The sequence below is a fragment of the Canis lupus genome, chromosome 6 (genome assembly GCF_003254725.2).
Source record: "Canis lupus dingo isolate Sandy chromosome 6, ASM325472v2, whole genome shotgun sequence".
Classification (NCBI taxonomy): Eukaryota; Metazoa; Chordata; class Mammalia; order Carnivora; family Canidae; genus Canis; species Canis lupus.
In genome coordinates, this window is record NC_064248.1 from 33,031,525 (window position 1) to 33,058,756 (window position 27,232).

Below are 27,232 nucleotides of genomic sequence, written 5' to 3' on the forward strand. Positions count from 1 at the left end.
TTTTTCAGTTTTTTAAATGATTTATTCATTGAATGATTTAAGGTGTGTACCACTACTCCAGGTTGGGTAAATAAACCACATTGAAGAATTTGACTGTGGGTCTTTAGATTCAGCCAAATGCTTTCCATTAATTTTGCTCTATAAGGTACTAAACATTATAATTAAGTTTTTAATGCTTCAGCCATGCTCAGAACACTGCAGCAGAAGGATGAACTCAACCCACTCATGCCAAGTTAGGGTGACAGGAACAGATCTAACGAGCTGTGATGTCTAAAAAAAATCTGAGAATCTAGCTTAAAAGATAAAGGGAGGTTCCATTCTCCCAAAGTAAACTGTTAAGTTTTAAAATTCAGCCTACAATGTTCTCAAGAGACTGAAGAAAAAAAGAATGTTATTAAAAAAAGGTACCACACAATATGCAATCTTCCATGATTTGTTTGCATCTAAAATGGCACAAAGGTTTCAAAAATCTAGCAGTCAGAACTAAGTATTCCTATGAGAAATCATTTCCCTTTCTACTCCTAGATCTTAGGGTTATTTTGTGCTTGGAGGGTGGGGGAAGGGGGTCGCGGGAGAGAGCCAGGAGACAGAGCAGGTGGAGGAGTTATGAGGAGGTTGACAAATAGCATTTGAGGTTAAATGCAGTGGAAGAAAGTAACGAGTGCTAAAGTTTTTTAAAAGTTTAATGGAGCCAATAAGGCATATAAATCGTGTTCTGGCAGACATGAGACCTGCTTTCTCTTACCAAAGAAAATGGCACATGTTTTATCAAAATTTGACAATCAAGAGTAAAGGGTACTGAGATTAAGCGTCAGAGCACCAACTAAAACAAAAACAAAAAAAATTAAAAAATGGTTATTCAACTCAGAGGGAGGAACTAGAACCAAGGCATAGAGGGGAGGTTATACAGGTGTTCCTCAATCTCAAAATCCTTTAGGAAGAGGAGTTCTGGCCACTCGTGAGCAACGCTTCACATCACCAAACGCCAATTCCAGAATCTAAATTTACAATGACAGAAAAAACAAAGATAACTCCAAATGCATTTCTGGGCATATTCCAAAGGGAAGCTTGAAAGTATTCATAATACACAGGCTTGTCTGTTTCAGGTAAAATGACATTGCTGTAATTCTTCCTCCTATTATATTCAAACAAAAACTGATTCACTTTCGCAAAAATTTAGAAAACACCTCACTTTCATTCCTAGTTTAAGTATGGAATTGACTTGTTTTTAACTAAGGGCTAGATCTATAACGAGCACAGAACTTCAGCTCACACATCTGTGACATTCCATTCACCTCCCACCCAGTCAATGAATATTATGGTTAACTTAGCAACATTTCTTCACAGAAAGATTATTATTAAATGGCTGAAGGAATTGCAAACTTCAACAAAGTGCTGTAAGTTAATTACTGGAAAAAACCCTTACACTGATTTGCAATGGTCTTTTCAGGATAAAAACAGGAAGTTAACTGATACTGGACTACAAGTTTGCAAGGAAACATTTTCACTGTCCTACTTGATATAATATAATAATATGATAGAATAAATTACAGTACCTGGCAGGCTGACATCAGTTCTTCTTCTAAAAAAGACTATCATTCAGTTCAAGATATTAAAAATGAAGAGGAAACAATCAAACATGCTCTAAAACATTGTGGCTACAAGAGGTCTTATAGGGACTCAACAGAGGATCTACTTGGAACCTTTATTTAGGTCTACCTAACATCTAGAGAGCCTCCATGCGATTCCATCTCTTCCAGAATAAGATTCCAAACTGCAATTGTTAGGGGAGAGGGACTGCAGAGTGGGCTGTTTCTACTTAAGTTGTGATCACATTATTAGCAGATAAAAGACCTTTATCTCCCACCATTCCAACCGAAACTGCACAAAGTAGGGCATTCATAAAAAAAATGTGGAACAGGACACAAGACTGGAATCCCTACCCTCCCCCACCATCCATCGCCCTCTTGCTAATACTGAACCAAAAAGGAAGCCCATCCTCAAAGGTCATGACCTCTCTACTTCAGGTCCCCCTTGAATGCAGTCTACATGTTTACATTTACCATAAGGAACAGTACCCTGCATGGGAAGTAGTACTTGTCTTAAAAACGGGAGTATTTTAAGCCTACAGGGTCAATCTGGGGACAATTTAATAATATTGCTACTTTTAGAGCGCTAACACACACAAAGTGAATCCGATAAAGTTCTGTGTATTGATTCAATATTAAGTATTAATTGCATGACCATCATAGCACCTCTTTACATCACACAATCACCAGAATTAGAAACTGCTTGGAAAACTAAAACAGGGCACAGTCCAATCGTTAGAAGTTGCACACTGTGACTACATAGAGACCAGGTGCATGGTACAGTGCTGCTGCAAAAAATGGAAGCCTGCAGATTTGACGAGGAAGCCAAATCATGGGTTTGAGATAATTTTAGGAACCTGGCAATACTGTTGAAGCAAAATACTCAACACAGCAGGAAATGGACCAAAAAAAAAAAAAAAAAAGAAAAAAGAAAAAGAAAAAAAAAGCATTCTATAAACCAAATAAACATCTGATATTTCCTTTCCCTTTGAGAATAAATACAGTTAAGGTCACTTTTAGCCTTGGAACGGATATATGTTTGCCTATGATGATCTTGCTAATGACTACACGATATCTGATGTCCTCTGCTAGGATTATAGTTTTAAGAAAGCCATAGTTACAAGAGGCATCTACTGTAAATACCTAGAACTTCCTTTTATGGCAACCACTATAGAATTCACTTGTCTTAAACAGTGAACAAGGGAAGATGGCCTCATGTTTCCTTTGCAATAATAGTATATGTTGAGGATCAAGTGGCTTTCAAGCAGCATGGTGGGTGTGAAAATGTCTGCAGTTTAGATCATTCTGTTGCGTTTATGGGTTGGTGAGTCTGTAATGACATCGCCACACTGGGCTGAGGTACGCTTTCTAGTTCCACCATTGTCCAAGTGGAGTGCCATTTCTTCTGATATGAAAGTGTTCAAATCGACATCATGGAGTCCATTTCTCCTTCGACTAGCATTCGATCCACTGCTTACATGTGTAGGAGAGCCTGGGGTACTCGAACGCACGCTTATACTAGCCATTGCACCACTAAGACCTAGGAAGAAGAAAACAGGTTTTAGAGTTGCTCGATTCTGTAACCCTCTTGAAAGCAACCCACTTTACTCTCAATGTTTCACAGGGTCAAAGGAGGTCAGCCTGCTTTCCTAAGGGGTCACCAGGGAGCACTTATGCTTTCTTCTGGAAAAACAGATTGCTGGGCTTTGGACATAGGGAGATATTCCCTTAGTAATACAAATAATGTTGTAGATATTGGTAAATTACCAATTGGAAGCACACTGTGTCGCAAAGCACCATGCTAGGGCATTCACATATATCACAAAACACTCCCACCTACTCTGCGGGACGTATATACATATATACTACTTGTAGTTTATGGCTGAAGATAGCAGGTGCCTGCTTTTAAACAGGACAGTTTTGCTATCTGGTTACCATCCCCAACAGGCCCCTCCAGGGTTGTGTATGCAGACACATGGGGGGGGGGGGGGGGCGGCGAGCAATCATTTCCAGGTCTTGGGGGGGGGGGGCGGGCTTGTTCCAACTACCCTTCCAAATAAGGTGACTTTTTAACTTATCATCTAAAACAGAGCACTTTTGAGCCCCTAAAAGGGGTCACTATTAAAAAGTATGCTGGGACATCAAATATAAAATCAGTCTGTCCTTGGACAAATCAAGATGATCACCAAGATCTGGACTGTATTTGGTTGGTACTCCTTAGGACAGCCTACCTTATTATCATATATAATCCCTCAGAGAAGGAAGGAGCACAATGCTGCTTGTTAATAATAACAAGAATAAACCCAGCACTCATTGTTGGACACTTATTCCTTAGAATAGTTACAGAGGCTAACATATGTTCCACGCTGAAACATACAGGATAAACCTGTGAGGGGCACCAGTGAGGCCAGGAAACATTAACCATAGTGGTAAGTTTGAAAACCTCCCAACCTGGACAGTGGGTCTCGTCTTATGAACTTCCCCTTATGTTATTCTAGTCTCACAGGAAATCTTGTTATTGTTGGACTAAATGTATAGAATATGATCTAGTATAACCAATGTTCCCAAAGAGCAAAACCATAATTATCTTAGATTTTAAAATAAGCTTAGAGGTTGGCTTGGTAGGGGCCCCTAATTTTATGCTCTGTAAATGTGATTTAAATTTGATCATTAACTCGAGAAGAAAGTCTCTGCTTTCTACCACATCAAAATCTCTTAATAAATTCCCTTGGACATCGTTCTTACTCTACAAATACTCCGTGAACATTCTCAGGTCCACGGCCTCCCTTAGGCTGACCATGTTCTACAGCCCACACCTCTTCTCAACTGTTCTCAAGTGGCCTACCTGGCACTGATCAACCCTCTCACTGCTCTCCCAGTGGAAGATGGGTCCTCCCTCCCCACTGATGGTCAGAGGAAGGCTGATCAAGTCCCTTTTCAGCTCTAAACTGTTCCAAGGCTGGTGCCTATTTAGAATATATATACTTATGACATATATGCATACATATATGTATATATATATGACAAAGGCAGTCATCTTGGAACACTTCCTATGTCAGGTGCTGCTACACTAAGTACTTTTAAAATTTCAGACTCAAAATCATCCCTCAACATTTGTATTACCAGTTTTGCAGATAAGAAACCAAGGCTGAAAGGTTGAGCAAGTGACCCAAGGTCACACAACTCCTGAGCAACAGCTGGGACCCAAACTCAAGCACAATCTAACAGTTACTCTCCCTTCCTGCCCTCTGCGCTCCCATCAGGTGGGCAGACATGCACTGCCAGAAGCAAAGGACCTGTGGCTCCTTCCGAGGACTGAGCCTGCACCTCCCCTTCCAACCGAGTCAGCTCCTGCAGACTGAGGCCTCTAGGGCCTCAGGAGCCTCCTCCCACTGAGGCTTCTCTCCAGGTTCTCCTACCTCTCTCAAGTCTCTTGCTGGCTCCTCTTCCCTCCTGCTTGAAACTCTCCGCTTCCTGTTCTCCAGCCTGCCCGCTCCTTCCTCAGTGGCCTCTGCGGGCTTCTCTTCTGCCCTGACAGGTTGGCATCACCCAGGGTGGTGTCCTGGACCCCTTAGCTTACCTACAAGGCCTCGTTTTCCACGAGAGCAGGCATTTCTCCTGAGCTCAAGGGCCCCAGCCACATCTCTGACTGCTGGACATCTCCAGTGTAACATCAGAAAGTAACTGCATTTCCTCCTCAGCCCACACAGGTTTATTAAACATAAAAAGAAGGGAAAAGACACACCTCGGGCACACTGTCTACAGCACCATACGATCCTGTCTCTTCCCATCACCGGGGTCGGTTCAACTCTACCTAAAGCACACAGTGCCTGGCACACAGCAATCACCGAATTCTGCTAACAGGGATGTGCTTCAAAGTCCTGCCCATTTTGAAATCCACCGAAACCCTAAGCTCCTGATGTTCATCTCTCCAACGCTAGGAAACAAACCCAGGTGGCTCTCCTCTTAAATCTCTACCATCAAGTTTTTTAAAAATCTAAATTCTTCCCAAATTGCTAGCATTTTTTTTTCCAGCTCTCCACCACAGTTTGAGGGAGAGCTGTGCTTTTTTCTAACCTAGCAGCCTGCAACAAACTACTAAGAAGTGTCCATGAACTTAAAAACAACCTTTTCATAGTGGTTTCAGAATGCAGGATGTCCTAACATACATAATTACACTGCAAAGTTTGGGCCCTCAGCACAAAATCAGGCTATTTACTTCAGTAATTAAACTGAGGATCCCCTTTACCATTTGAAACCATCAAGAGAATTCAACAACCTCCCCCACCCCAGAACCCCTCTTGTGAACATAGCATCACGTTTAGCACCTAAGGACAAATACCCAAGGCCGACACAATACTCCACCAGAAGTTAAGGCACATCAAGCAAGTATTTCTATTGTTTCCACTGCTATTCTCCATGAAAAAGAAGAGATATTAAATTATCAATTTGGTCAATTTGAAAATTCCCCAGTAACTGCTAGAAAATCCATCTTTTTCTGTTGGGTGTAGGACTAGGGGCTTGGTTTGACAGCTGAAGTCAAGTCATAATGTGCAACATTACCTGCTTTCTATCTACTCTCAGCAGTGAAAATTCTTTTCAAAGTTTATCTAAAATCTTCCCCTAAAAGACTTTCCGTGTCAAAAAAAAAAAAATTAAGATTAACAACCAAAAAATATGCATTTTAAACAGCCCAAATTTTATTTTATAAACCAATGACAGCTACTGGAAGATGCTTCAGGAAACCTTAGCTAAGCCACATGAACAATCAGGCCTATACAAATACAGAGAGTCTGAACATGCTTCAGAGCTAAAAACTAAGTTGTACGGCCCAAGGGCATACAACTTAATTTCTACCAAAACACACTTTTTCAAAAGGACTATGGGAATATCAATTGACAAAAGCAGCAGAACAAGTAGTATGATTAGACAGAAAAGTCTCAATTGCTTAACACAAGATAAACTCAGTTTTAAAGTTTCCGCATCCATTTTAAATGATTAGTCCAGGAATAGGAAAAAAAAAAAAAAAAAAGATTAGGATGATTTCATCATACTTTGAAAAGAATGCTCCCACTGGAGCTAAAACAAAGTCACAGTCCAGGTTATATAGGAATCTAGGTTACATGGTCAATTGTTAAAAGTAGCACATAACTATTATTTTCATATCAAGTTCATGCTTGAGATAGTAAGAAAATTCTGTTTTCAGAATTAATTACATGTCATTCCAGTTTGCCAGCACGGAGTCAGGTCACACACAGGCATAGAAAGAGCAAGTGCAGAATTGGTCCACCTCCCTTCCTCCGTCCACCAGCAGCCTGTGGCCTGGGTGCTTCCTCTACACTGTCTAATCCCCCAATGCCCTTCAGCCTAGGAGGGCAGAGGGCCAGCCCGGGAGGAGAAAACGCAAACTTGTCATTACTGTCGATCCACGATCCATCCACTCAGCACAGGCTCAGGACCCAGGGCCAGATCTGCTCCACCAGTTTTCTCATCTCCAGTTATGAAAAGAGGGGATCTGAAATCCCCACAATTTGAACGAAGTGGTAACTTCCTGACTGGAACCCCAGGAAACTGGCATTCTTGCATTTCAAATGAATTGGGCTATTCAAGTGGGGGACGCTCCCTTTGCACAAAGTGGTGTTCTGAGGTTTTAAGCAAGCAAGCACTTGTGTGTAAATGTTGTGTTTCAAATGAACCAGGGAAGGAGTTCAAATCCTTGAAAAAGGAATTCTACTAAGATTTTAATAATTTGAAGTAGATACCACTCCCCACCCCAATATGCAAATTGTAATACTGAATTTTTATTGAAGTAAAGCACACTAAATCAAACCAGTTACAAAGATACATGTGTCATACCAAGAAAACATTTTCAGTTATGCTGACAGCCCAATGCTTTCAAATTTTCAAAGACAGTTTTAATGCCAAGGAAAAAAATGCTCACGACGTTAAAATGAAAAAAGCAAGATACAGTACCATATATGCAATATGATCTCGACTATGAAATATAGTTTTAATATTTATACATTGAAAAAAAGACTGAAAGAAAATGCACCAAACATTTAACTGTAGTTACCTCTATATAGTGGGATAACAAGATACTGAATTTTTTACTTTTCGGAAATTTTCAAACTTTCCAAGAAACTGGTATTTATAAAATCAGAAAACTAGTGGAAAAATTAAACTCAAACGTTAAAATGCTTCATAACTACCAGTACTAGGTGAGTAAAATGATGAGGCATGGCTACATGGACTCCTTTTCACATCAATGAAAAAACGTCCGACAAAATTTTACCGCAAGTTCAAAAACAATTTCCTATGGTAGCTTTAGTAAGTCCTACCCCCAGAAACTTCCGCAGCTAATATCTAATCTTAATATACAGAAAATGCCAACTTTTCATCAAAAACTTTAATGCTGTGTTAATTCCCTTCATTTTTCTTGTTCTCAAAAGCTGGCTTGAACAAAGGGCATAATTTAGAAATTCCAGCCTTCAGAGGAATTTTAATTAAAGATTCTTTGAAATAATCAATTTTAAGCAATTAAAGTGATGAGACTGCTTTGGTGCATTAATCTCTTAACATCTTAATTTCTAAGCATGTTTTTAAAAATATATTAGTGTTAAGTAAACTATGGATAGTTCTGTTATTTCAGGAAGATGCAGACTGCAACATTCAACATGCTTTTTATTAAGTCTCTACTATGGTGTTCACACTCTGCACTAGGAATATGGACAGACAAGAGGAGAATTTGGAAGGACTTTGACGGATGGATCAAAATCCCCCAAAGGTCAGTTCCAGTTAGTCCTCCGTCAACAGAAAGTTACAAGGAGTTTCCCGTATACTATACCATCAGTTTAAAAATACTTAACCTAAACATCTGTGTTAGCTATCAAAATCTGTTTCTAAATATTTAGCTCTATATATGGAAGGGGAAAAGAGTGATAAGGAGAGGGGAAGAAACAGAACCAAGCAAATACTTAACTTCTTAAATGTACTGGACCTCAGGGTATCTGGCAAATTCTATCAGAAACCTTGTTCTCACCGAAATTTCTTCTCTTTTCTATTGCTCTGGTGCACACAGGCTCAAGAATGTTTTCTGACAAATTAACAAAAGCTCCAAAAACCTGTGCTAAGAAAACGAACACCCTATGGATTCAGACTTCCTGGAATCTACAGGTTTTCATGAACACTACTAGAAGAAGGTACCAGTGTTATACAATGAATGACAACTTAGGAATTTGCCTTACACATTTTTCCTAGGTAAAAATTCCTATCTGATCTTTTACATTATTCTGAAAAAGCCCTATATTCAGTTCCTTCAGATTCAAGAATCTATCAAGCAATTTAATGATTCAAGAGAATAAGAGTCACCATGTATGTAGCCCAGAAAAGACTTTGTTAGGCAAAAAAGAGGAGCCAGAAACGGAGTCTATTAAACTCCTAGGGCAATGGTACTGTCTGTCTCCAACTGACTGTGTGTATTTATATACTTCAAATACTCTAAGAGAATTCTATCAGGCTAGAAGCTCCTCAAAAATATTATGGAACTCATCTTTGTACCACAGGCCCTATCACTAGCCTCTAATAGTGCTTAGTATTCAGTGTTCAGCAAATGCTGGGCAATAGAAAAGGCTACAGAATGAAAAGGATTTGAACTGCAGAAATCAGAACTCAATAACACCACATCCACCAAAAGGGAGGGGTTTTAACTAAAAATGGTTCATATATCAAAATTCAAATCAAAGGAGCTGATGTCTTAACTAAGTGCTTTCTTTAAAACAACAAACTTTCCTGTTTCTCTCCTGTGTCTGAAGTTTCCCGTTAGAGCTGGCCTGGCCTCTTTCAGGACTTATACCAGTGAGTGATGGATACAGCCCACTGCCTTTTTAAAACTTGCTAATTTAAACATGAAAGGAACTTCAAACTGGGCAAGGTGAGATCCTAAAGCAAATGCCAATGACAGCAGTTCCCAAGAAGCCTACAGGCCTTGCAGGTTAGCCCACCACCCCCCACCTCCCACCCCCCCCACCCCCCCTAGAGTGTGAATGGATATAATTTACAGAATGGACAAACCTAGGCTCAGGGAGGTTAGTTCCTAATACCTCAGTGAAGAATGTCATCAAAATTGACTTTTGGAACTAAAATCAGATGTTTCTGATCTGCACAGAGCAGTCTGTATCAGGGCCGGGAACCTACAAAGATCACCTATGGGATGATAGATAGGAGTGAAGTCTGCCTTGCCCAGCCTGGTCTCTCTTCCTGTCCATGAATACATGTCCCATTCCTCCTCTGGGCCCCTTTTCACCCAACCCCACCCCCAGAACAAAATACAAAATGAGACCAGACTTCAATCTAAGGCTTTCTAGACACAACACTAGCTTGGGCAAGTCAACTGGGAATCTCTGTCCATCCAGCAGAAAGAGTAGCACCAACTTCACTGGTTTGTATCAGCAAGAAAAATGAAAGAAAAATGAAAAAAGCTTCCGATTCCAGCAAGTAATGTTAAGTAACAGTAAGTTTTACACATTATACTTCCCCTCTAGAGTGATACAATTTAAAAGACCATCCTTACTGAAAAGGGAGGGGGAAAGTATCCTCAGAGGTTACCTGAGCTCCAGGTCTACTCTGCAGTAAAATACCACCCAGAGGCAAGGAGGGCACTCACAGGATTTAGAACTAAACAGAAGTCCCACTTCTCTCTCAAGGTAAAAAACACAGTGTTGTGAAAGGGTAGGTAAGGTACTTTGCTTAGTTTCTCATTTAATCTAACACCTTACACAGTACATGGCCTTCCACAAGGGAGCAGATGGCCTTGGAAAAGTCAACCGTCTTGCCCAAGGGGATACTGGGAATGGAGCCTACCTACAAAAAGTCTTAACTACTCTTCTATAAAGTAAACCAGAAACATAGCAGGTCACGAACTATTCATCATCAAGCCTACTCAATGAGATTCACTTACAACAAAAAAACCCGAGACAAAATTTATTTTCTGATGTCTTTATAGAGAAGAAAAATAAGCCTAGAGACCTTTCCCACCCCACCCTCAGACCCATAGGGGAGGGACCACAAATGTACAAATGTGGAGGCACAGTGGCTAAGAGCATGCACTCTGGAGACAGGCAGGTGCGCAGTATCTTTTCTACCACTCACTAATCTATTCCACTAAAGCCAAGTAAGCCCCTTTCTTCATCAACGAAATAGCAGTAACTCAAGACAAGCACTGGATTAAATGAGAACCTCCTCAGTAGAGTGCTGGCACAAAGCAAACACTAACATAGCTGTAACGGTACACACCTTCAAGCCCCCCGTTCAGTCTCAGTTTTTCTTTTGCAGCTCTCCTAAGGTACACACCATTCGCTCTACCCTCACTGCAATCATCCCAGATCTGTGATCCTCCAACTCTTCCATCCTAAATATTCTCTGCCCCCACTGTGTCGTATCCACTCACATTAACAGACCTCAGAATGCTGTTCAACTCAGGACATACCCACATCAGGTTCTCTCTGCCAGGTTCTGTGAAAGCCAGGAGCTTTAAGACAAGGCCCTGCCCTCAGGGAGCCCCAATCCATTTGTGGGGATAGCCACAGAAACAAAGCCTAAGGGGAGAGAGACCATCAAGCCAGGCTTCAGAAGGGAGAACTGGAAGAAAGTTTTGTTTTGGAAGAGGCACTTGATCAGTCTTTAGGTATGAGAAGGTAGGGGGATAGAACTGGGAAAGAGTATGGAGATATTCCTTAGAGCACAGTATGGTTAAGGTACCTGGGCCAAGGTCAAGACCCGTCAGAAGGGCCTCGCAATGCCATGCTAAGTTCTGACTTCAACAAACTATTAGCTGTAAACGAAAGTTATTTTTCATTGAAGTGACAAGATCGAAAAAGACTACTAATCCAGTGGCCCCAGGAAACAAGGCCTGAAGACTGGTTCACCTCAGGGCCAGGAAGCATGAGCAGAAAGGAGATTATTCCAAGAGCACAGGGCTCACCTCTCCCAAAGAGCCTTCTTTTTCTCTCAGCACACAGCCAGGCTGCACAGTAAAATGTCCCTTTCTGCCCCTAGATTGTTTTACACATACCACATTCATGATATTAAAATAAATCAAAGTATGTGTTGGCCTCAACAGAAATGGAAGCACTAGCTCTTCATTGATACATTCCCAGAGACAGCACAGAATCTGCCATGTATGCATTTGAATGGCTCAATGAGGAAAAGACAGGCACCTGCAGTGGGCCCCGAAGGGGGAAAAGGGGAAGTCCCGTGTGAAACCCTGTGTGAAACCCTGTGTGAGACGGATGACTGCGGGGATGCTGGAGAGTGGAAGTCTGCCAGAGGACACTGGAGGACAGCACCTGCAGTCAGAGACAGGGATTAAACTCCAAGTATGGGGTCCTGCAGGAGGCGGCTAGGGCTCAAGACCTGGGGAGTGTAACCTAAGTCAGTGAAAGAGCCTGAGGAAAGATCAGAGGCTGAAAGAGCATACAAAGGAAAGCAAGGCCCCAAATGAGAAAGGATGCCTAAAAAGGCATCATCAGAAAGGGAGACGGAGAACCACAAAACGGTCCAGAAGATTTTAGGTCCATCTAAAATCTGCTACATTAAAAACAAGGTGGCAGGTACGAATTCAGCACCTGGTAACTGCTTGGTGTTCTTATTTTAAGACAAGAATTAACGAGGCAAGGATAAAAAAAAAAAATCAGCTTAGCACATGCTTATGTCTTTTTCTCTGACTTCTTGGGGAGTTTAATATCCAGGTAACTAGATTCCATGGTACACAGGGAAAAAAAGCAACCTATATTGCAGACCAGTGCCAAAATAAAGCAACAGATTACATTTTATAAGCCTCAGTAACCAACAGATTTGACTGAAATTGTTTGACAACTATTAATGTATGTATGACTGAAATTGTGTTGAGTCCGAGGCTGAGGAGGATCTCAGAAGATCTTACTCATTATCACACCTTCTGTGTCTATGGGAAATAAACACTCTACCAGTATCTTACATGTTTGCCATTTTTCTTCAAATAAAATGCCTATTTTAGGTGTATATAGATGTGTGTGGTATAGGTTGAATATTTAGGAGCTGATGAAGAAAAACTATGCAAGAACACTGTCCTCTCATAAAAAGGAATAGGATGATGTGACCTCCTACATTCATGTTTGCTGATTATAAACTAAGAAGTTTGCCTCAAAGTTCTTCATGCAACTCTCTTCCTATCCCCCCCCCCACACTTGGTAGTCCAAAACTTCATGGATTTAGACTCTCTTCCAATGTTGATCCACCTAAGAACTTCACAATTGGACTTCAGTAACATTTCACAGATCCAGCTAAGCAATTATATGCAGAACTAAATTCTGACAAGAATGTACCCTACTCAAGATGTCACCATATAACATTTTTAGAAGATCATCTGCACAGTTTTCACTTCAATTTACAGACTATCCAATTAACTCAGATGAGGACACCGTTACAAAGTTGGTCATTAATCTGCCTTACAATTTAGTGAACAATGCTCTATCACTAGAAATCATTCAAATAACTCAAACCAGACTAGAATTTTCCTCAATACACTGACATTCTCTAAAACCACAACAGCACAAAACTCAGTGTAATTTATGTTCTATATACTCTTTCAAGGGGCCATATTACTTGACCACAACAGTGTTTTAACTAAAAATCTCAGTGTAGGAACCTTAGGAGTACACAGAATCTCCAGTATATCCTGGACTGGCACTACTTGGTAAGTCTATTGAAGAGAAAGATTACTTTTTCTACATAGCTTTATAATTAAACTTTCTCAAACTTCACAATTTAAATGTAAATCAAGATTATAAATAGTCTATTCTTAAAACTATATTACTAAAACTCCAAAAATTCAGGATAATAACAAATAACAAGCTTATCAGTCAAAAAAAAAGGGGGGGGGGGGGGGAGTTGGTGGAGATAAGACCTGGCCCTTTTTACAACATATATAACTACACTAAGATTTTATAACAGGAGTGGCATTTCTAAGACTTAAAACTATCTTCTAAAGTATAGTATAAAATAGAAAAAAGAAACTTTTATGAGAGAGGTATGGAATGAATCTTAAATGCACTTGATGATAAGGAAAATCAGAATGCTTAGAGACAACCACATCCCAACCCAACTGTGCTTGGACAGGCCAGCTACCTGACACTACACACGCTTCCAGTTATTTGTTCCAAACTTAATGGTAAAAGATGTGAACTCTGTAACTAAGAACACATCAACCTCATTTTTGCCTGAGTTTAACAAGTTCTAATGGCATTGACTATTCCCTGCATTAGAAACAGCCAGCAGTCCTAAGTACACATAGGAGGGACTTCTTGCAATAAATGCTAGCATTTTTAACTTATCAAACTGTCAGGAGGAAAAAAACACTTCTTCCAACCCCATGTTCTGATTAGGGTTTTAGGTAAGGAATCAAGGTCTGCCAAAGAGAACAAGAATCTGTACAAGCATTAAAGCTTCAAAGATATAGAAGCTCTGTGCATATATATCCCATCTTTTTAATACCAGGTTACTTAGTGTTTAGATGACCCTATACTATGGCCCAGGAATGTTCCGTCAAGGCCTCCTAACCCAACTAATTACTTCTCTCCTCTTAGTCACCTGCACCATCCATGTTTTCTGTTCAGTTCCAACTAAGTCTCATTACTTTGTTGTTATTTTTACAGCAGTATTAAATGTCATGTAAGTACCTCTCCCACCTCTACTTGTAAATCTGTATTAGAGAGGGACGAACAACAACAGACTTGTTGACTACACATGCCCAAGGCTTCTCCAATAATACATAAAGCCCTTAACCAAGAAGGCCTTCTTATGGCAGATCTGGCCTGGGGAGATGGTGATGGACTGTCCTGATAGTCCTATCAAAACAAGGACCTAAGGGACAACAGACGTAAAGAAAAGTCGCTTATTCTTACATCTATCCATTCCCTCTTGGGTCATCAACTCTCATCCTTTACAGGCACACTCAATAACTGAGTGTCAATGGGAGTTCCCACAAGAACCACTTGCTCAACAACTATGTGCCTCACTTGCCTGCCACTGACGAGGCTATCTGGGCAGTCAGAAACTAACAGAATTCTTAAGACATAAGAACTTCCTCTTTGACTCAAAATATCAAGAAAACATGTACAATAGTAAGTATAAAGCAGTAAGGTCTAATCAATGTTGCAAAAGATTCTGTTATTGTGACACCGATAAGCTCAAACTAGCCTTCTAAAAACATTTTTTAGGATGGGCTAGCTAACATTCAAAAATCGCCCACATAAATTCTTAGCTTACATTCTACTTAAACATTTCTAGAGCACGTAGTTACTATATTAGACAAAACACAGACAATATATCTGGACCTAAATCTAAATGTGAAAATGGGTCCACAGGCACACTCTTAACCATTTTTCCAAAGAAATATGTTTAAACGGCTTTACCATGCAGAGCTATGGCTTCCCGGAAGGGTTGCAAATCAGTCTCTACAGATGAGCTAGTTTCCGTTGAAGTAGCTCGGTTAGGGGACACTACAGTCAGTCTTGGGGGAGCTCTAGAGTTTCGTGGTGGAGGAACTTTTCCACACAGGAAGCTGATCAAATCTTCTCTACGAATAGTTCTTCTGCGCTTTTTAACCCAAGCCAACACATCCTTATTGCGTCGCTGATAGCCAATCTGAATTCCAATATCAAAACTTCGCTGATGAGTATCCACGCTTTCTGTTAGAAAAAGAGAAGAAAAAAGATACATGATGATCAGTAGAGCCACCCTGCATTCTCTTCTAAAAGAAAATCATTTTACAAGTTAACCAAAAAGTATGGGGTTCTGTATCTCATCCGTATTTGAAATGTTATACATGGCATTTAGTCTTAATGGCCTAAATTCAGAGTTAACACATCACATAGTCTTAAAGCATCTGCCTCATTCTTAAATTATTAAAAAATAATTATTTTTTAGGTTTATTTAAATAATCTCTACACCCAATGTGGGGCTTGAACTCACGATCCCAAGAGCAAGAGCCACATATGTGCTCTTCTGAATGAGCCAGCTGGATGCCCTACAAAAACAGTAATTTTGAATAGAAAGCAGGACTACTTTGTTAGCCAAGTTACCATTTTTTAAATGTTAATTATCCCTTAAAAATCTTGCTAAACAAAAAAAATAAATAAAATAAATAAAAAAATAAAATAAAAATCTTGCTAAACATAATCTAATTAAGCCAGCCTGTTTATTAATACTCATGATGGGTAAATTATTAAATGTGTATTAGTACTACACTCCACAAACAGTAGTTAGGAACACTTTGAGGAGCACCTGGCTGGCTCTGTGGCAGAAATGCATCTCTTGATTTTGGGGTCATGAGTTAGAGCCCCACAATGGGCATAGAGATTGCTTATGTAAATAAAAAGACCTTGAAAATGGTACTGGGGTGCCCCACTGCAATGAGTAAATAGGAACTAAGCACTGAGCAACTCAAACAAGGTCACAGAATACATACAAGAGCTGGTATTTTGCTCCAGAGTCAGTATTTCTTAACCACTAAGCTCTATCACCTTCACAAAAGATAATTCTTACAATTAATTCTAAGTAGGAACATGTTTCAACAGATGACTAAACATTACAGATTGATCACTCAGGCCACGTGCACTTGCCACGTGCATTTTCGGGATGCGCTCCTTCCTCCCAAAAGGTTCAGCACCAAGATGTGGGAACACAATGAAGGCAGAAGCAAACATTTTAGAAATCAGGAGGAAAAATTAATTGACTACTTCAACACCAAACCAGAGAGCACAGTACAAATAGAAAAGGCTTCATTCACTTCCTTAGGTATACTCTTTCTGCTTCTAGTTCCCAACAGTTTCCCATAATTCAATTGCCAAAAAGACCTTGCCTCAAAAATCTCTCAGACTGGCCTCCCAGTCTCCCTGTAAAAAAAATACTACCCGTGTATACTGAACCCAAGTTTTCAATAAATGACCCCTGACCTACTGGGAAATTCAAGTCCACTGCCATCTACTTTTAGTTAAATTGCCAGGCTTGCAGAAACTCACAAGTATACCTTTAATGACATTAAAGATGGTTCCTTTATCTCTGGGCCTTTTTTTTTTTTAAAGATTTATTTATTTATTCATGATAGACACATAGAGAGAGAGGTGGAGACACAGGCAGAGGGAGAAGCAGGCTCCATGCAGGGAGCCTGACATGGGACTCAATCCCGCGACTCCAGGATCGCGCCCTGGGCCAAAAAGCAGGCGCTAAACCACTGAGCCACCGAGGGATCCCCTCTGGGCCTTTTATAAGAACAAGAATTCTTTGGTAGTGCAAAGAATCATTGTATTTCTTTTCTTGGCCATGATTTCTTAATTCCTTGTCTAAAACATCTAAATCAGGGATGCCTGGGTGGCTCAGGGCGTGATCCCGGGGTCTCTGGATCCAGAGGAGTCCCGTTATCAGGCTCTCCATGGGGAGCCTGCTTCTTCCTCTGCCTACGTCTCTGCCTCTGTCTCTCATGAATACAATAAATAAAATTTTTTAAAAATCTGGGCAGCCCGGGTGGCTCAGCGGTTTAGTGCTGCCTTCAGGCCAGGGCATGATCCTGGAGACCCGGGATGGAGTCCCACATCAGGCTGCCTGCATGGAGCCTGCTTCTCCCTCCGTCTGTGTCTCTGCCTCTCTCTCTCTCACTCTCTCTGATGAATAAATAAAATCTTAAAAAAAAAAAAAAAAAAAGTAAAAAAATCTCCATCAAGAGGCTCTGAAAGGACAGCAATAACCAATAAAGAACTGTGTTCCAGAAAAAAAACAACAATCCAATAGAGACCCCTGAGCTGCATGAAGGACAAGAGTAGAACTTCATTCATCACAAAGCCTATTCCTTAGATGATCAGTCCTTACTGCTAAAAAATGTTCCAAACCAAAAAAATGGAAGTTGTCCAGAGGAGCACTCTTAAAAATAGTCCACTCCATCACAACTTTGAGAAGTAGATTATTCTTTTTTGAAAGATATAAAAAGCAGCTTGGGAATGAAGTAATTTCTCTAGTGTCTTATTACTAGAATAATGGCCACGTTACAATGTGAACCAAAGGCTTCTGATTTCGCATTTCACCATAAACAAAGCCAAGTGTGAACTCCATTTTTTTTTCTTTGTGAATTCCATTTTAAATGTAAGTAACACTGGGGCACCCTAGGTGGCTCAACTGGTGAAGTCCACTGCTGCCTTAGCTCAGGTCATGAATCTCAGAGTCTGTGCTCAGTGGGGAGTCGGCTTCGTCCTCTCCCTCTCCCTCTCCCCACTCCCCATTTGTGCTCTTCTCACTTTCTCAAATATTTTTTTAAAAAGGTAGATAACATGTATGAATATAAATCTTTCCAGTCTCTTAAAGACTTAGAGAACGCCAACCTGAGAAGTAGATAAACTTTTAATATGACCTTGGTAAAAGCTGCAAGGTCAAAGCTGTATCTAGAAGAGGGATTCTGAAAGAGCTGGAAGCATTTTAAGAGAAACCAAAACTGAGCAAAACCTAAGCCTATCCCACAGAAAGCCTAGCACCACAGAAAGAAATGTGAAGTGTGAACCTCGAAGCAACCAGGTTTCTACAAACCTGCTCTACCTAAAAGAACTGTTCCATTCAAACTCGCATAAGTGGAGACATGGGTTTCAAACAGAATGACCATGGTAACTATTTTTCAAGAACCAAATGGAAGTAAGGCCCAGAACTGGAAGTACAGAAGGGAAATGCTGGAAGCACAAAAGGAACAAGAAACAAGTCTGACGCTGACTAGCACAGTGCAAAGCAGGATGAAGCAGACATGTAAATGCACACCTGGGAAACCTGACAGCAAAATCTTCTCCCTCAACCAGATACAAAACTTAAGAGCCAGTGGCAACTCGGTGGCTCAGTCAGTTAAGTGTCTGCCTTCAGCTCAGTTCATGATCCCGGGACCTGCCACTCTACCATTTGTGCCCCCTCTGTCAAATAATTAGAATCTTTAAAAATACAAAAATCTCCAGAGCCAAAGAGAGGGGACCACCTGAGGTGATTATTAAAAAACTGACAACCCAGGGAAGAAAGTTGGTTACATTTTGGTTTGTTTTGACTGAGGACACAGTCCCAAAAATCAGATGTGCAAGGGCCTGAGGCTTTTTTTTTTTTTTTTTTTTTTAAGATTTTATTTATTCATTCATGAGAGACAGAGAAGACAGGCAGAGGGAGGAGCAGGCTCCATGCAGGATCCCTCCCGGGACTCCAGGATCATGCCCTGGGCCAAAGGTAGGCAGACTACCAATCTCTGAGCCACCCAGGAGCGTCCCTGAGGCTTTCTTTTTAAAGCAGGCTCCACGCCCCAAGGTGGGGCTTGACCTCATGACCTTGAAATCAAGAGTCACATGCTCTACTGACTGAAGCCAGCCAAGTGGCCCAAGGGAGGGCGATGCTTCAATCACAGATTTGAACAAAGTTGGAAAATGCAATATTCACTGGCTTAGATGAAAGACCTAAGTTGTGACCTCATGCAACTAAAAAAAAAAACTCTCTTTCACATAATTAACCAATCATTTCACCTCAGAAATTCTGAGCAAGTCTCAACATCAGAATCAACCAAGAACAAACTAAATATCAGGCATTGACTTTTACAGATTAGAAGGTACAGGAAGAGAAAAGCAGATATGACATTTAACATATTCAGGTACCTGCTATTGCACTGCCTGAGCATAATTTGGTTTTATATCATTAACAGCATATCCTGAAAGCCAAATCCAATTACCTTACCACCCAGATTAATCCAATCTCAGTTATTTCCCTAAACAGAAAATCTTATGTTGACACTAAAGGATTTCAAATAAAGTCCTTATATGTTTAGGACTTTAGTTACTTGGGGGATGCCTGGGTGGCTCAGTGGTTGAGCATCTGCCTTTGGCTCAGGGCGTGATCCTGGGGTCCTGGAAGGGATCCACATCGAGCTCCTTGCTGGGAGCCTGCTTCTCCCTGTGTCTCTGCCTCTGTCTCTCTCTATCCGTATCTATCATAAATGAATAAATAAAATCTTTTTAAGAAAATAAGTTACTGGTTGAAAATAAAATCCTATCATACTCTGAACTGAACAGGAGAGATGTGAATACTTATTGGAGAATCTCAGGCATGATGAGGCTAAATTTTAGTGTAATCACAGGCTGATTTAGTGAGTAGCAGCACAATAAACATGCACAATGATGGCTTTCTGAGGGCTCTCAGCCAAAGACTGCTGTGAAAACAATCTGAACCTTGACAAAGAGACATCCAAATTCTAGAAAAGCAGAGCACAGAAACTGTGGGGACAGTCTTAACGTCCAAAACTCTTTTACTGAAGCCAAAGCCACTATTTTATACTGAAGCCAAAGCCACTGGGCCATAAGCTCGAAGGTTAGGCAAACCTCAAGGGCATCAAAATGTCAATCTAACCTTTAAATACAACACATTAATTTCCTTATTCAAGAAACAAACTGATGCAGACAAGTTAGAGTAGATATCCCACGTTTCCTATGTTTTTAAAAAACTGTTTTTATATAAGCAGCTGGAATGGAATTCCAGATTTTTAGAAGTCTAATCCTCTCACCACTGACAAGGGACAACAGACAAGCACAGAAATCACCTGATTTCTGAGATGAAGACCAAATACAGAGCTTTCTTACATGATACACAAGACGAGATTAATCCAATTTCGCTGTTTACAGCTTTTTGATACTCACAGACCTTATGTGAGTCCAGAGCAGACATCCCAACTTCTTAAACAAGGAACTAGAACTGAGGCTCAAAGGGCCTTGCCCGAAGTTAGGTTAAGTGACAGTTCCTTCTACAACACAGTTCTTCCCAAACAAATGAGAAACCATCTCCCATCCTCCTTACAGGACCTATGAATTGTAAGAGCACATTGCTAGATCAAAGCAGCATCTCCAAAGAATAATACCAACAACTACAAAATACTTGAACTTAGAAATTCAATCTGCACTAACTAGTCATCCAGTCTGCTATGGGGAGAAGTATTAACAATGTTCCATTAAAAACAAAGATCTGAGTTGTAGGCAAAATAAAACCACTTTCCAACTATTTGCAGAAAACGATTCAAGTACTCTCCGACAAAGCAAGTACCCGAAAATGGGCACCAACTTCTAGCTTCTTAGGTAATTACTTTATTTTCACCTAGCACACACAACAAAGGACAAGAGCCAGGGAAGAACTGTAGCAACCCAGTATGCTTGGCATCCAATCCTCACCCTCCCTCTCCTAAAAGTACACCAAGTTTCTGTTTGGATAGCTCTGGGGTGAGCTTCCTCCACATTCACTCAAAAAGGTGGAATGTGTGGTTTAGTTAATCTTATCTGCATAGCCCCAAACAGTGGCTATGATACCGGTTCTGAGTAGGCATGTGACCTAATTCTGGCCAAGAGACTATGGAAGTCATTTGCTGGTAGTTCCTGGAAGAGCAGCAACCAGGCTCTTCGAAGTGTCAGCAAGTAACCCTAAGACGCAAGTTGCCAATGTACTGAAACAAATCCCAAAGCAAAGCTCATACATGCACATGCATGTGTGCGCACACAGCGCGCAGAGCTATAGAGGACAGTTTGAACCACTAAATTCAGTCAATCCTATCCTCGACCTTTAAGTTAGACAGGAATCAGTCCATGTTCAAACCACTGAGGCCTGTCTGACTTACCTGCCATCAAAACATCCTTTACAGAAAAGTTATACAGAAGAAAACGATTGCCTTCCATAATTCACAATCTATAAACGACGCTGCGAATGACAGAGGCCACTGCTCCTTATGGTAAAAATTAAAGAATACAACTTAAGACCCAGGGTTTCTAATTGTAATCCATACTAAGGTGTTTAGAACAAAGTCTCAAAGCTCAGTAATGTTTTTTTCTTTACAGGAGTCACAAACCCGCTGCAGAAAGTCAGATTTTAAGGCGATGAAATTCTACTATTTGTCTCAAGTGGAACACACCTTTTCTGAACATTCATTTCTATGTCTCTCATTCCCCATAGGGCCCACGAATTTTCAGTATATCCTGCTCAGTTTCACTTTACATACAGGTCTGAGATGGCCACAATGAAGTGAGACAGCAGGTCATGAAGGGAACTGGCATCAAGAGATCCCGGAAATAAGGACTGAAAGGGCATCATACCATCTTTCTCACCTGTCAACTCTATTTAAAGTTAGCCCTCTTAGGGAAACATGAAGGAGGAAAGCACCACACCACAAAGCCTGTTTCAACACAAGAAACAATGAGAGGACAAAACATAATCTAGAATTGCTTCCCTTTATCTTAGGGACTGCCCATGGCCAGAAACACCTGGAAAACTTCAACCACAGCAAGGTAGGCCCTTGGACTATTCACCAGACCCAGCACTCAACTCAGACCTTGCTCTCTAAGGTGGGGTAACTCCTCCCCAGTCCTGTCAGAGAGAATGAAGGAGCACCGTGGTGCGGTATCATGCTCCATCATAGGCCTCCACAACCACACACAGCTCAGTCACAACAGACCAAAGCCAGAGAACTCATACAACCTAGGAGGAGATGCCATTCTAACAATGCTGGCCTTCTTCAAGCACTGCCAGAGTACAGATGATCCCTGGGCACGTAATGCTCGCAAAGAGACCCGGAAACATTCTTCACACAAATCTCAAGAGAAAGCCCTCAATATACGTGGTAGTACTCAGCCTGAAACGGAGGTTTCAAATGCAGATTTTAACAGTAGACACAGGGGTGTCTGGCTGGTTCAGTTGGCAAAGCATGTGATTCTTGATCTCAGGGTCAGGAGTTCAAATCCCACATTGAATGTAGAGCTACTCAAAAAAATTAAAAACAAAGACATGTTCTCAAATATTAGTAATTTAAAGTGGAGGCAAAGATGGGGACAACTGGGTGGCTCAGTGGTTGAGCGTCTGCCTTTAGCTCAGGGCGTGATCCTGAGAGTCCCGGGAAGAGTCCCGGGATCCAGTCCCACATCAGGCTCCCTGCAGGGAGACTGCTTCTCCCCCTGCCTGTATCTCTGCCTCTCTCTGGGTCTCTCTCATGAATAAATAAAATTTATTAAATAAATAAATAACAACGAGGAGGCAAAGAAATGGAACTTAGCATAAAACAAAAGTCAAACCAGAAAAAGACATTAGAAACCTGAAAGAACCATTAGGGAAGTGCTGAGAAGTGACCCGCGGGGTCCGCTCAAGTGCTGGCTAAGGACACTGCTAAAGAGCTAAGGCGGCACCACCACCCAGCTCAGGCTGACCACTGGGCTTCCTAGGATAACCTTATGCCAGAAGACAACCACCAGTCCAACCTCTGTTCTGAGCAAGGAATCCCAAGAAGAAAAAAGTTAGCATTAAATAAGGAGAATAATTTCCTAAGGAGTCAGGAGACAGCAACTACAACTGGCACCCAGGAAAATGCAAGGAGGGGGCTTTAAAAAGCAAACCACTACCCAAGTAAGCATGAATCCAGGGCTAGTAACTTCTTCCCCTCTCTTCAACTGCACGTATCAAAAAATATACCAGGCCAGGAATAGAACATAAACTGAAAACTAAACACACACACACACACACACACACACACACACACACACCACCCAATCAAGGGAGAAACAAGAACCAGCAACCAAGACTTTTTCCTCCCCTTTCCAAAAGAGCATACCAAAGTCTGGCCCTACAACAGGGAGTAGAAGGAACCACACACACTCCATTTTGCTGAATTCTGTCCACACTGAGGGACAACTCACTCTCCTCTGAATCCTTCCAGCCAAACCATGCGAGTATTTGATTTCTCAAAAGCCCATGAGCAATCAAAAGAGGCCATCAGCCAGGCTTTTTTTTTTTTTTTACCTCCATTCTGAACTTCCCATGTGTGCCTATTAAGAGTCACCAAGAACCTGTTAAAAGTGCCAACCTCTTCCCAGCCTGCAAAATAAGCCATTTTTAGCTTACCAGGTAAGTGTTTAATCAGACAAGATACAGAAGCACTGCCCACCTCAAGAGATCTCTCCAAATCTCCCCCCTTATAAATTACATCTAAATATTTAATCGGAGCTACGAAAAATCGTTTAGATTTACCGCTACTTAATGCTACACACACTAGTGACAGTAGCATTCTAACTAATTGTACTGGTTCTATTTAAGGTATCTAATCATTCCTACAGCTGTAGTTCTGTTCTCCAAAGGCTTCACCCCAAAAAAGAGGAATGTGAGGATCTGCAGAGCATTATCTCCTCTCCTTCAATCAGGTAAGAATATGTTGCTACACTACCAAATTCCACCAACCACAATTTACCTTTCCTGCCAGGTATAAAAAAAGGATGCTATTTACTTTTACAAAAACAGTGTATAAAATAAAGCCAGTTCTGACACTCTAGCACACCTGCAGTAACAAGAACAGCATGTGATTTTTCATTTTTTAAAAAAATGAATGTTCCCTCTCACTAAATTTTCTGAGCAAAGAAAGTGAATTATAAAAAGCAATTTCGAATCAAGCAATCTAATTTGGGATTATTTGCTTGTTCAGCTTCTGAACCCACCTTCTTACACACAGCGCTACACAAAACTGTCTGCTTTAGTCAAGAAACATTGTGACACTACATAGCAGCACCAAAAACCAACAGAAAATCTGAAGCACGTTCATATTTCTGTACGGCCTTAATGAAAGAGAGGCATACAGAAGACACCAAAAATGGTGCCATCCCCATCCCCTTCAAGCAAAAAGCAACTGCAACAAACAAATTTAGCACCCCCACACACACAACAGAATGCTACTCAGATGAGAAAAAAAAAAAAAAAAAGACTGGGGTGGGGGAAAGGACCAGAATAGAATGGACACTGAACTAACTGCTCATCAACACGCGCAGCATGAACTCCACGGATCAATCTCAGAAACATGGGAAGTGGATGAAGCCAGGGACAAAAGGTTGTGCCGTAAGGCTCTATTCATGACCTTATGGAAACGGGACACCGTACATATGGCAACCATATGGGTTGAGCTGGAGGTAGATGCTCTGCCTTTACAGTACACATTTTTGTCAAATTCAAGTTATGATTGTTACAAGGGTGATTACACAGTATCCAAATTATACTCCAAGAAATCGTCTTTAAAACATGTTTTAAGTACTATCTCAAAATTCTATGGATAAAACCAAGAGCCATTCCAAATAATGCTTTAGACCCTCAAACAGTGACAGATGTTAAAATTTGCTTGAGTCAAAATTTGAGGAACTCGGCTACATAAAATCAGAGTTGACCACTGGGGCACCATCTGTGTTTCCCTTTTCTTGCAGGCCTAGACTGAGTTCCTCCTTCTCTAAGATCAACATTCTATTCACTGGCTTCAGCGAACGTTTTCAAATTACTGTCCCAAAAAACTGCAAATTCTACCCAGGACATCTCACAATAACGGATACTTTCCCTATAAAATGCTGCCATCATTTGCACGTTCTTATGCAAAAGAAAGAATCTGAGAACCAAGTTGCTTCCCCAGCCTGTGTTTCAACCCGTTTTGATTAATTCCGAAACTGCACAAAGTCCATTACTGCTATGCGCAGCTTTCTCCACCTCTAAAAGTGTTTAATTACATTTTTACTAAGATTAAGAGTCGAATTAAAATCCCTTCTCCATAGAAACCTTGCCCCAAAAAACATCAAATCCAAATCCTGAAAAAATCTTCAAAATCACAGAGACCCCAAATCTAAAGCCGTGAATTCTGACAGAGCACGCAGTCAACAGGAACGTTTACTTACAGATCTTCAGGCCATGGGGAAGGGAGGGGATCCAGAAAAACACTACCACAGAACACAAATCTACCAACGCAAACTCTGATCACACGTTTCCTGCCAACGATACGCGGTCAGATATGCGGTAGTTCTGAAAGCAAATATTTGAAGTTGCTGGGGAAGAGCAGTATGTCAACGTGCGCACGGATTATTCCCAGCAGCTAAGTTTCCGACACCCTTGGGGGCTACGCAAGCGCCTTGGTCTGAGCTGCCTGGCTCGCGCCTCTCCTCCGGAGGCTGGAGGGTGGCACGTCAAGTCCTCTGCTCCCTGGGGGCCCCCACTCTCCCCTCTCCTCCCCTCAGCTCAGGGCTTCCCAACCTCCGCACTGCCGACATTGGGGGCGGAGCGCCCGGTCCCACGCAGGGCAGCACCTTCAGGAGCCCCCACCAACCCCCCCGCCCGTGCCAAGTGTGCCGGCGGGAGGCGGGGACCCGGTCCAACGCCCCCCCCGCCCCCCCACCCCCCGGCTGAGCAGCAGGCACCTGGCGGCCCAGCGGCACGGTCCTGCGGGCACCGCGCACCGCGCCCCGCGCCCCGCCAGGGCTCCGCAGGCCCGCGCGGGGGGACAACCACCCTGAGCACGCGGGGCCCAGGCCCTGGCGCGGCCGCCCTTCCCCGCCGCCGCCGCCGCCGCAAGGTGATCTTTACCTTTGTAGAGGTTGGTGACGGCGGTGGCCGCGTTTTGGAAGGGGACCCAGAGAGAAAGTCCTGGCTGCTGACACACTCGGTCTGAAAGAGCGGGGGGAGGCCAGACACACACACACACACACACACACACACACACGGAAAACACAGAAGACACACACAGAGAGACAGAGAGACGGAGATGTTACTCGCGTCAGGGACTCCGGAACGGCCATATTAGGTTTCGCCATTTTGTCCCCGGGCTTCGGGATCCCTCAGTCGGTGGGGGGAGGGGCGGCGGGAAGAGGGTCGCTCCCGGAGGAGCAGCCCCGGGCCCGGGCCCGCCCGCCGCCGCCGCCGCCGCCGCCGCCGCCGCCGAGGGAGGCGCCCCCTGTCAGTCCCCGCCCCGAGGCCGGCTCCGGGCACAATGGGCCGGCCCCGCCGCCTCCCTTCGCCATTTTGTGAGCGGAGGCCCCTCCCCTGCCCTCCCGGCCCGGGGGCGCCGGCTGCCGCGCCGCAGCCGCGGGCGCACCCCGAGAGAGGCCCCACCGAGGGGGACGCCCCCCGCCGCCGCGCCGCCCGGCCAGCGCCGCCGCCCCGCCCCCCGGCCGCCATCTTGTGGGGAGGGGGCGCCGGGGCGGGGGCGGCGGCGGCGGCGGCGGCGCGGGCGGCGCGGCGGCGGCCCGGCGGCAGGGGCGGCCGCGCTCGGGGTCCCCGCCGGCCGGCTGGCCCCGGGGCGGCGGCGGCGGCGGCGCGGCGGCGCGGCGGGGCGGCGGGGCGGCGGCAAGATGGCGGCGGCGGGCCTCACCTTTGTAGAGCTGGGCCACGGCGGTGGCCGAGTTCTGGAAGAGGTGCCACAGCTTCTGCTGCTTGTGCTCGGGCTGCGCGGCGGCCGCCGCCTCCTCCTGCAGCTCGGGGGGCAGCTGCTCGTCCTGCTCGGCCTCGGCCAGGCACTGCCGCTCCCACTTGGAGAACCAGTGCTCCGGCCCGTGCTCCTGGATCTCGGCCTCGCCCTCCTCCTTCCGCTCCTCCATCCTCCGCGGCCTCCCGCGGCCTCGCCGCCGCCGCCGCCGCGTCCTCCTCAGGCGGGGCGCCCGCGGGAGCGTCGTCGTCGAGCGGCCCGGCGGCGGGGCCCAGCGGCGGCTCCTCGCGGCGGCCCGGGCCTCCTGCACCCCGACGGCCTGCGAGCCCCGCCCCGCGGCCCCGCGCTGTCCGGGACGGCC

The 27,232-nt window shown here is 43.2% G+C and overlaps 1 protein-coding gene across 2 annotated transcripts; it reads right to left on the minus strand.

Annotated features, from left to right (window-relative positions):
• On the minus strand, positions 1-27,232 carry HAPSTR1 (HUWE1 associated protein modifying stress responses). 2 transcript variants are annotated; one of them, XM_025416537.3, is made up of 4 exons: positions 26,818-27,225; positions 26,034-26,114; positions 15,038-15,313; positions 1-3,129 (listed from the first exon to the last, which is right to left on the minus strand). In XM_025416537.3, exons 1-4 carry the CDS (start codon positions 27,041-27,043, stop codon positions 2,885-2,887), a joined length of 828 nt encoding a protein of 275 aa, XP_025272322.1. In that variant the 5' UTR covers positions 27,044-27,225; the 3' UTR covers positions 1-2,884. The 2 variants fall into 2 exon arrangements, with proteins under 2 accessions (XP_025272322.1, XP_025272323.1); XM_025416538.3 differs by lacking the exon at positions 26,034-26,114 and having other exon boundaries at positions 26,818-27,232.

Bases quoted from the DNA above. Each gene is read 5' to 3' on its own strand.
- HAPSTR1 (XM_025416537.3), bottom strand. From the start codon at position 27,043: ATGGAGGAGCGGAAGGAGGAGGGCGAGGCCGAGATCCAGGAGCACGGG. The intron at 26,115-26,817 runs GTGAGGCCCGCC...CCGCTCTTTCAG, and splicing joins CGTGGCCCAGCTCTACAAAG to ACCGAGTGTGTCAGCAGCCA. The intron at 15,314-26,033 runs GTAAAGATCACC...TTTTTCTAACAG, and splicing joins CGTCACCAACCTCTACAAAG to AAAGCGTGGATACTCATCAG.